The following is an 11,300-nucleotide window of genomic DNA, read 5'->3' on the forward strand; positions in this document are numbered from 1 at the left end:
TTTGAAGCTGGAAATTCAAATTTTAAGGAGACCTCTATCTGGGTCCCTTTTCCATCTACCAATATTATACTTGCGCCGCTCCCTGTTTTGTTGGAGGATCCGTCTACATAGAGTTCCCATGTAGTCGGTTTTTCCTCTTGTTCTCCTGCGTATTCTGCGATGAAGTCGGCGAGGCATTGGGCTTTGATTGCTGTCCGAGTTTCATATCTCAGATCAAACTCGGAGAGCTCTATCGCCCATTGAACCATTCTCCCTGCAACATCCGTCTTTTGGAGGATTTGCTTCATGGGTTGGTTTGTACGGACTCTTATTGTATGAGCCTGAAAGTAAGGTCGTAGCCTTCGTGAGGCTATCACTAAGGAGTAGGCAAACTTCTCTAGTTTGTGGTACCTTAGCTCAGGGCCTTGTAGAACCTTACTGGTAAAGTAGACCGGGTGTTGACCGACCTCGTCTTCTGTGATCAGGGCTGATGAGACAGCCCTGTTTGCGACGGATAGGTATAGGACGAGGTCTTTTCCCGGTATTGGTCGGGTCAAGATAGGAGGTTGGCTCAAGAATTTTTTGAACTCTTGGAACGCCTCCTCACATTCCGGAGTCCATTCAAACTGGCATCCCTTCCTTAACAGGGAGAATAATGGAAGGGATTTTAGTGCCGATCCTGCCATAAATCTGGAGAGGGCTGCAAGTCGGCCATTGAGCTGTTGAACCTCTCTTAAGCAAGTCGGGCTCTTCGTTTCTAGGATGGCTCTGCATTTGTTGGGATTGGCCTCAATCCCTCTTTGTGTTAGCATGAAGCCTAGAAATTTCCCTGCTTCTACTGCGAAGGCGCATTTTGCGGGATTTAGTCTCATCCCATGCAACCTTATAGTGTCGAAGACTTGTGAGAGGTCGGTTAAGAGGTCGACTTCTTGCTTGGTTTTTACTAACATGTCGTCGACGTATACCTCCATTAGGCTCCCTAGATGAGGGGAAAACACTTTGTTCATCAGCCTTTGGTACGTAGCCCCTGCATTCTTCAATCCGAATGGCATGACCACGTAACAGTAGTTGGCTTTTGGTGTGATGAACGATGTTTTCTCTTGGTCGGGTTCATGCATCGGGATTTGGTTATATCCCGAGTAGGCGTCCATGAATGATAGGTATTGGTACCCTGAGCTGGAGTCCACCAGGGTATCAATACTTGGTAAGGGATAAGGGTCCTTAGGACAGGCCTTATTCAGGTCGGTATAGTCGACGCACATCCTCCATTTACCATTTTGTTTTTTGACTAGCACTACATTGGCTAGCCATGTTGGGTATTTGACCTCTCTGATAAAGCCGGCTTCCAGGAGCGCCTGTACTTGCTCTTCTACTATGGAGGCCCTCTCTGGGCCGAGCTTGCGTCTTCTTTGCTGTACAGGTCGGGACCCTGGGTAAACCGAGAGCCTGTGAGACATGAGCTCGGGATCAATCCCGGGCATGTCGGAAGCCTTCCAGGCGAAGAGGTCGGAATTGGCTCTTAGGAGTTCACCCAACCTTTGTTTCAGGGTTTCCCCTAGGTTGGCTCCTATGTAAGTGTTTTTCCCTTCCTCCTCACCGACTTGTATCTCCTCGGTTTTTCCACCCGGCTGGGGTCGTAGCTCTTCTCTGGTTCTTGCTCCACCCAACTCTATGGTGTGGACTTCTTTGCCCTTTCCTCTCAGATTTAGGCTTTCGTTATAGCACTTCCTTGCCAATTTTTGATCTCCTCTCACCGTTGCTATTCCTCCTGGAGTTGGGAATTTCATGCAGAGGTGAGGGGTTGATACCACTGTCCCTAGTCGATTAAGGGTAGTCCTGCCAATTAAGGCATTGTAGGCTGACCCTTCATCGATGACTATGAAATCTATGCTCAAAGTCCTCGATTTTTCCCCTTTTCCGAAAGTTGTGTGAAGGGGCAGAAATCCCAGTGGTTTTATTGGCGTATCCCCTAACCCGTATAGGGTGTCGGGGTAAGCTTTCAACTCTTTTTCATCTAACCCTAGTTTGTCGAAGGCGGGCTTGAAAAGGATGTCCGCCGAGCTTCCCTGGTCTACTAGGGTTCTGTGGAGATGGGCGTTAGCTAGGATCATGGTTATTACCACGGGATCATCATGCCCGGGGATTATCCCTTGCCCATCTTCTTTTGTGAATGAGATAGTGGGGAGGTCGGGCGTCTCATCCCCGACCTGATAGACTCTTTTGAGATGTCTTTTGCGAGAAGATTTGGTGATTCCACCTCCCGCAAATCCTCCTGAGATCATGTGGATGTGTCTCTCAGGGGTCTGTGGTGGAGGATCTTTCCTGTCCATATCATCTCGCTTCCTCTTTCCATGGGTGTCCGACCTCTCCATGAGATATCTGTCAAGCCGACCTTCTCTAGCCAGCTTTTCTATCACATTTTTGAGGTCGTAACAGTCGTTGGTGGAGTGACCATATATTTTATGGTACTCGCAATACTCGCTGCGGCTTCCCCCTTTTTTATTTTTAATAGGCCTTGGGGGTGGCAGCCTTTCAGTGTTGCAGATCTCTCTGTATACATCCACTATAGAAGTCTTTAGAGGAGTATAAGAGTGATATTTTCTGGGCCTCTCGAGACCGGGTTCTTCCTTCTTCCTGACTTCCCTTTCCCTCTCCCTAGAGGAGGAAGTAGGTCCAGGTCGCGAACTCAGGTCCCTTAGTTTGGCATTCTCTTCCATGTTGATGTACTTCTCGGCCCTTTCTTGTACATCACTCAGGGAAACGGGGTGTCTTTTAGATATGGACTGTGAGAAGGGGCCTTCTCTAAGTCCATTGACTAACCCCATTATCACTGCCTCTGTGGGCAGGTCTTGGATCTCCAAACATGCCTTATTGAACCTTTCCATATAGGCTCGTAAAGACTCTCCGACCTCCTGTTTTATTCCCAGGAGGCTCGGTGCATGTTTTACTTTGTCTTTTTGGATTGAGAACCTCATCAAGAATTTCCTTGAGAGGTCTTCAAAACTAGTGATGGATCTTGGGGGGAGGCTATCGAACCACTTCATCGCTGCTTTCGATAAAGTGGTCGGGAAAGCCTTGCATCTCGTAGCGTCGGAGGCATCAGCTAGATACATCCGACTTTTGAAGTTGCTAAGATGGTGCTTTGGGTCCGTGGTCCCATCATAGAGGTCCATATCGGGGCTTTTGAAGTTCCTTGGGACTTTTGCCCTCATTATGTCCTCACTGAACGGATCTTCTCCGCCCGGGGGTTGATCTTCTCCTTCATCGCGGGAGTTCTTGAGGGAGGATTCTAGCTGCAAGAGTTTTCTTTCTAACTCTTTTCGCCGTTTCATCTCCTCTTTAAGGTACCTTTCGGTTTCCTTTTGCCTCTCCCGTTCTTGTTCCAATTGCTCCAGGCGGCTATGGACTAGTCCCATCAGTTCAGTTACGTGTGATGGTCCACCCTTTTCTGATTCCCGTTCATCTGAGGAGTTTACCTTTGGATTCTTCATTCCAGAGGTACCCTCTCTGTGTTGGTCGTTATCTTGTTGTTGGGCCATGTCTTCGTTGTCATTACCCATGTCCAGATTCTCTTGTTCAGAATCCGTTTCCACATGGCCTTCTTCGTGGGATCTATCCGCCATCGTTGAATGATCTCTCGGGTCCCCGGCAACGGCGCCAATGTTACGGTGGGTAATCGGAGATTAGTCCAATGGACGGCGTTCGGCGGCCCAAGTGAGTGATGGAGGAGGACTCCAGGTAGGTCCGCAACTCGGGAGGCTCCGTCCGACTTGTGCTCGCGTGTGAATGGGGGGTGGTACCTGCAAAGACACTCCGATGCCTAAGTTAGCAAGAGTGTAAGCAGGTCTTAGAGAGTATTGGACTTAGAGATACCTGAGGGGTGTCAGTGTATTTATAGAGGTGAGCCAATAACCACCGTTGGTGTAGTGCCGTATCTTTAGGGTGGTAACCGTCCCCATTATCTTGGGGAGGTTAAGATATGGCTTCATGAGGCGGTTAGAGAGATTTTAGGGGCGGTTACTCATTTGAATGAGTATTTATCTGCCAGCTAATCTCACATCCGGCCTCTTTATACCAAGTCGTGGTTGACACCGACTTCTTATGTGAAAGTCAGTATTTTGTAAGGCATTGGATTAGGCCTTTTGGTTGGACCTGGGCCCTTATCATTGGACCAGGGTATGAACAGTTCTTAAAGTTTAAAGTGTCTTATTTGAATCCCAAAATATTTCATTTAGCTTTAATATAGTCCCGTCGTGAGGTCAAAGTTAAATAATTAACGTAATGTCCTACATAAGAACAATGTCGATAATCTGGAGAACAAGTACTAACTCCAGAGGCACAAGATCAACTGTGGATGCATCAATACATTTATTTATCATTTTCTTTAGTGTTATAGAAAATATTTTATTTAAATTGTAAATGTATTGATGCATCCACAGTTGATTTTATACCTTTAGAGTTTGTACTTATTCTCCATATTATCAATTTTGTTCTTGTACTACTATCATGTAGGACATTCTGTTAATTATTTAATTTTGACCTTATGGTGAGACTACATTAAAGTTAAATAAAATTTTTTTAAATTTAAATAAGACACTTTAAACCTTAAAGACTAAAATAGAATTATGTCCAAATATAAAAGATCAATTTAATACTTTATTTTTAATTTAATAATATATTTTTAATTAACTCATATATATTTTTAAATATTGATAAATAACTAATGATCAAAATCAACAAATTTTACTGTAGTATTTTTTTTAAATTAATAAAAGCTAAACAAATATATGAAGGCAGTGTTTCTTAAATTAGTAAATTGATGGAAATCCTGTTCAAAGCATCAAGTTGACGTAACGACGTTTTTCTTACAAGAGAGGAAAGAGAAAATTTAGGAACATTATTTTTATTAAAATTTGATTAATATTTAATTATAAAAAAATAAATAATAATAAAACTAATAAAATTTCATTAATTTTCACTCAAAATATTTACATTTTTATTATTATTATCATCTAAGAAAATTGACGTTTTAATAGCGTGGTTCAACTCACGTTCAATCTCTTGATCCATTTTAAAAAAAATCAGATTTTTGTTGTCAATCTACTCTCACCTCCAATTTTTATAAGCATCTTGTCTAAAATATTTGATGTATCTTTTTTAGTTGCCTTACTTAAAATTTTTTCATTAAAAAGAGAAGAAAAAAAGATATTAGGATGTTTTAAAATTGATGATGATTTAGTAGAAGAGATGAGAATTTCAGAAAAAGGGGAGTAGGGTTTTTTAAAAATTAAAATTGGGGTATTTTTTAAATTATAAAAGTTAAAAGTGGTAAATTTTATAATTATGAAAATTGTTAACGGACACATCACTTTTAAACTTTAATTCCAGGTAACTCAACTGAAAATTAGTCACTTTTGTCAAATTTTAAAATCTTTCGAAAATTATTTTGTCAATAACAAAAATCAAGTATTGTTTTATCAGCGTCGAAATCTTTCAGGTACCGATTTGGTATTTATTTCTTCATCTTATTATTATTTGGAACTAAGGTCATATCTTTTAAATTGTATGATTTGTTTTTACCTAAATCTGTATATATTTAGAGCAAAGTAAAAACAAAACATCGATCGAAACCAATGTGTTAAAACGTAAAAGTTACACCACGAAACTTTATCTCGCTACTAAAGAAGATTTAGACTGGCAATTTTTTTTTTTGGTAATATATATCTTTTTCAATATTGTATCCATTACTCATATTCCCTTCACATGTTTATCTCACCCTAAAATATTGACCTAGTTGTTGAAAAGAAATCTGAAAGAAAAATTCAGACTCAATTTCAGCCTTCCTAATTGGATGTCTTGGTCATGGCATGACATTGGACAATGTCATAAATGTATAAATACGAAAGTGATGTTATATCTAGTATTTTTTTAGGTTAACAAGAGAGTGATGTTATTAAATTAAGCAGGATTGTCCTAAACCAAAAGATATATAGACTGCACTTGTATTAATAGAAAATTATGACAATATATTAAACTGCTCTTGTAAAAAAAGTTTTTCAATTAGTACGCCACTTATATCTCCTTTTTCAAATGACAGCATTATTATGGGTGAATTTGAAAAAAGAAATTAATATACGAACAAATTTGGCAAATTGCACCACACTAGGTTACCTTGCTGGTTGAAGAGTATATCGTCTCCCTACATGTTCTTATTGTGCGATTGTTGAAGCCAAGGTTGTGAAGAAATTTCATAGTCAACTATTTCATCAAGGGGAGTTGTACTTGTATGATAGATACAAGAATTACTACTACTAATTCAAAAATCAAAACAGATGCATCAGCTTATGTCATCTAATTTTGATGAAATCTCAATCCATGAATGACTCAACATATATAATCTGATTGAATTCAAAGGGATATACCAATGTAGCATGGCTCTTTTTCCCGTGTAAACCTTCCACTCCACGTCTCCAACTACTCTTCATCGACACGTCATCACCACAGGCAATATTTGTTGACCTCGGAGTTATTAACATGCTTGTGTGTATATAATGTTTTACTTTGTGTATTTTCTTTTTTTTCCTTATATTAAATTGATTTTATTGAGAGTATTTAACATATTAGTAATTCTATTAGATTTTAAAATAGTGGGATAAAATTACAACATTAGTAATTCTAAGTGAATATTCATCCTGGTTTTTTATATTTTTTCGAAAGGACACGATATTTCTAACAAAAAAATACTCACGTTAATTACTAATATATTTTTTATTTAATTTTTATAAGTAAAAATAATTAAAAAATTACTAATATTTCTCAGTTTTACACAATAAATTTAGCTAATGTATTTAAAAAAAATAACAAAAAATATTAAAAAAAACCTAAACGACCATCACAATTAATCAAAACACAAGAAGACTCCGAACAAAAAAAAATCTATTAATCCTAGTTGACTCTTAACGAATAAATCAACGTTTAACATGTAACATAAATTATTTCGTTAATACAAAGAAAAAATATTGATAAAGGAGCTAATTTGTCTCACAGAAATAAAGATTAAGAATCGAGAAAGAATTTTTTTTATTGAGAATCTCGTTGTCTTTTGAGGTAATTGTCAATGACCGTTTAAGATTTTTTTTCTCTATTTTATAAATGATAAACGATTTATATATTTGATTTAATTTTTTTGCTGAAATATTTGAAAAAATATTTAAAAAGTACATCATAGAAAATACAAAAAAAAAAAATTGAGCTCTAGGTCATATTTCTAATTTTTGTTTAATACTTTGCATTCACATAAAAAATATTTAAAACTTAAAAAATATTCACTTAGAATAAAATTATTAAATTTAAAGAATAAAAAGATTTCTTTTTTTTTTATAAATATACTTTGAAAAAAAATTATATCAAAATTTGATCACTAGAATTTTTCTTAAGTATATCTCTCTATATATTTAATACATTTTGTCAAATTAAGATCGTTTTCAGAGGATGAAAAATTCATTTCTTTCTTTCTAATACCACTTTGACTTTATCAAAAACTTAATGATTTGAAGGCTAAAATAGTAATTTAGTCGTTTGAAAAAACAATACAATATATGTTTGCTCAAATTCCATTGGAGCTAGGAAGAATTTTAGAACACGGATGTATAACAGAAGGTGCATACAAATACAATTCAAGAAATCAAGAACAGGCACTGGTCACATATATCATTGTCCAAATTTCCACGTAGAAGCTATACTCTACCTAGCTATATTCTGACTTCTAAGGTTTGAAACATGTTCATTCAACAATGTAACACTTAAAATTATAACATATAATTACATAGATTTGGACTCATATATTATTATATTACATATTACACATAAGATGGTGATTCACACACCCTGATCACTATAGTTGCAGAAACCATGGTTATACCCACTTCCTTTTTTATATCAGTTCTTCTCTTTGCCATAAATCCCATAACTGAAGCTGGAACACACAGAAAAGTAGTAGTATCCAAATTGTCACACTTAGATGAAGAAGAAAATGCTTTGATTTTGAGTGGTTGGTGGAGTAACCAACACAATATTTCAAACCGTTGCAGCTGGCCTGGTATTCAGTGCAACAATGCTGGAAGCATCACAGAGATTACTTCTCCTCCAAGGAAGAATTATGACAGCTCTCTCGCGACACAGGGCCGGTCGACAGGCATCGATTTTTCTGTCTTTTCGAATCTTGTCCACCTTGATCTCAGTGAAATGGGGTTGTATGGATTCCCAAAGGGGCTAAGTAGTCTCAACAAGCTGAAGTTTCTGAACCTATCTCATAACAAGCTTAAAGATGAACCAGGTTCTCCTTCTTCATTGGCAAATCTAACTCAACTTCTTGTGCTTGATATTTCTTACAATTACATTGGTGGTCAAATTCCTAATGAATTCAGCATGCTAGAGAGGCTTGTCACATTGGATTTGAGTTCAAACTTGTTCAGTGGAACTATTCCTTTAATCTTTAGTCATATGTCCAATCTCATTTACATGAATCTTTCTAGCAATCAACTAATTGGTGACCTTCCTGCTACAACATATGCAAATCTCACCAAGTTAGAGAATCTTGACCTTTCCCAAAACGGATTTAGTGGTCTCATCCCTCAAGAAATAGGGAATTTAACAAATTTATTAACCTTAGACCTTAGTTTAAACAACTTGGTTGGTCCACTACCTCACCAAATAGGGTACTTGAACCGTTTGACAAGTCTCCACCTTAATTCAAATTCCATTAATGGTTCTATACCTTCAAGTTTAGGACTTTTAACCCAGTTGGAAGTGTTGACTATCAAAAACAATGAAGTAGGTGGATCTATCCCCAGTGAATTAGAGAACTTGGTTCATCTTAAAGTTTTAGATCTTTCATATAATGAAATCTTGGGTGTTATACCAAAATGGATATCTAACCTAACACAATTAGATAATATAAGACTTTCAGGGAATCAAATTAGTGGTTATATCCCATCTACTATACTTGTTCATATCAGTCATGTGGATCTCAGCACAAACAAGTTAATTGGAAGCATTCCTTTTCAAATTGGTAATCTTTCATATCTAGATGTTACTGACAACAACCTGGCTGGTCCAATTCCTGAGCAAATAGGGTACTCGAACCGGTTGACGTTTCTCCACCTTGATTCAAATTTCTTCACTGGTTCTATTCCTTCAAGTATAGGACTTCTAACAGAACTGATAATGCTCACTATGGCAAACAACAAGATAAATGGTAGTATCCCCATAGAAATAGAGAATTTGTTGCATTTAGGAGTTTTGGATCTTAATACTAATAGACTTTCTGGTGTTATCCCATCTGGTCTCTTTGTTCACCTTACATTTGTAGATCTCAGCTTTAACAATTTGAGTGGAAGCATTCCTTCTCTAATTGGCAAAAGTATTTATCATTTAGACCTTAGTTACAACAATCTCAGTGGCAACATACCCGAGGGGATAGATTCTGTGCAATTCTACAATTTAGAGTGCAATCCTTTTCTCAATGGTGATTACCACAATTGCCAATCAGAAAACCTTAATAATGGTCATGATAAAAGTTTAAGTACTTTGGGTTTGGTTTTGATAATTGTGGCCAGTATTCTTGTTTCTTTTGGCTCCATAGGGATTGGAATTTGTGTTCTATTTGCCAAGCATCGCCGTCGCAGACTAAAAAGCAAGGCAGCAAAGCATGGAGACTTGTTCTCAATTTGGGAATATGATGGCAAAATTGCATTTGAGGACATTGTTGAAGCTACAGAGGACTTTGATATCAGATATTGCATTGGAACTGGTGCTTATGGTAGTGTCTACAAAGCAGAACTTCCGAGTGGCAAAACCATTGCATTGAAAAAGCTTCACAAAACAGAATCAGAAAATCCATCTTTTTACAAGAGTTTTTGCAAGGAGGTTGAGGTCTTGACAGAGATTCGCCACCGGAACATCATTAGGCTTTATGGCTATTGCTTGCATAACAGATGCATGTTTTTGGTGTATGAATACTTGGAAAGAGGAAGCTTGTTCTGTAACTTGGCCAATGAGATAGAAGCTCAAGAGTTGAATTGGAGCAAGAGGGTGAACATCATTAAAGGGACATCATATGCTCTTGCTTACATGCATCATCATTGTACTCCTCCTATTGTTCATCGTGACATTACCACCAGTAATATACTGCTGAATTCAGAGTTGGATGCTTGTGTATCAGATTTCGGCACAGCGAGACTTCTTGATACTGATTCATCTAACCTAACTATTCTAGTTGGTACTTATGGATATGTTGCTCCAGGTAAATTTAAATTGTAATTCTCTTCATATAGCTTCTAAAAATGGTAAAATTTGATGTTATTTGCATACTAACCTATGTAATATTTGGTTACATTATGTAGAATTGGCTTACACCATAAATGTGACTACAAAATGTGATGTATATAGTTTTGGAGTGGTGGCTTTAGAAACAATGATGGGGCATCATCCAGGAGAATTCATTTCCCGTCTGTCAAAGCCATCTACTCAGAACTTAATGGTGAAAGATGTATTGGATTCAAGGATTCCTCTCCCAATTCTTGAGAAAGATATGCAAGATGTTGTGCTTGTTATGACACTAGCATTGGCATGCCTCTCTTCTGATCCAAAATCTAGACCATCAATGGAGGATGTGGCTAATGATTTTTTGGCTTCTAATTCACCAATACATTTCTCTTTCTCTGATGTTTCAATATACCAATTGATGAATCAAGAAATATATGTCATAGGCAAAAATTAGGACAACTGTCTCTTATGCATGTCATCATATTTCTGTAAAGTAGTGAAGCATTTATTAGTCCTTTTGGTCCTAAAAGACAAAATTATGCATATACGGCTTTCCCTCTCACTCTCTCAAACTCACAGTCCAATTTAGTTGATAATTTTGTCCTAAATTGCATTTCAATTTTTATTAACAGCTAAGAGTTATAAAAATCAGTTATGTTAGTTATTACAGTTAGGCTATCCATGTATATATAGCAGTTGTGTAACTAAGAATAAACAAGAATCTCATAATTCAATACTCATTCATTCTGATTCCTCAATACTCTTCTTTCTTTCTTTCTTTCTTTCTTCCCTGCATCATGGCATTGATACTCTCTGGGTCATCAGCCACAACCAAACCTGAGCTTGTTCCCCTTACCGAAAAACTTGATGATGATAACTTCATCACTTGGAAGCACCTTGCATGGCTCACTATTCAGATTTTGGGCATGGAACATCATCTAGATGCATCCAAAACTCCAAAAGCTCCACAAGAATCTGCAGCCTATAAAGAGTGG

The 11,300-nt window shown here is 37.5% G+C and overlaps 1 protein-coding gene across 1 annotated transcript; it reads left to right on the forward strand.

The window, feature by feature from the left end:
* Positions 1-7,735: 7,735 nt before the first annotated feature.
* Positions 7,736-10,803, forward strand: LOC130963708 (probable leucine-rich repeat receptor-like protein kinase At1g35710). Its single transcript, XM_057889811.1, has 2 exons — positions 7,736-10,282; positions 10,383-10,803. Exons 1-2 carry the CDS (start codon positions 7,891-7,893, stop codon positions 10,757-10,759), a joined length of 2,769 nt encoding a protein of 922 aa, XP_057745794.1. The 5' UTR covers positions 7,736-7,890; the 3' UTR covers positions 10,760-10,803.
* Positions 10,804-11,300: the final 497 nt, after the last annotated feature.

The sequence above is a fragment of the Arachis stenosperma genome, chromosome 2 (genome assembly GCF_014773155.1).
Source record: "Arachis stenosperma cultivar V10309 chromosome 2, arast.V10309.gnm1.PFL2, whole genome shotgun sequence".
Classification (NCBI taxonomy): Eukaryota; Viridiplantae; Streptophyta; class Magnoliopsida; order Fabales; family Fabaceae; genus Arachis; species Arachis stenosperma.

Bases quoted from the DNA above. Each gene is read 5' to 3' on its own strand.
- LOC130963708 (XM_057889811.1), top strand. From the start codon at position 7,891: ATGGTTATACCCACTTCCTTTTTTATATCAGTTCTTCTCTTTGCCATA. The intron at 10,283-10,382 runs GTAAATTTAAAT...TACATTATGTAG, and splicing joins TTATGGATATGTTGCTCCAG to AATTGGCTTACACCATAAAT.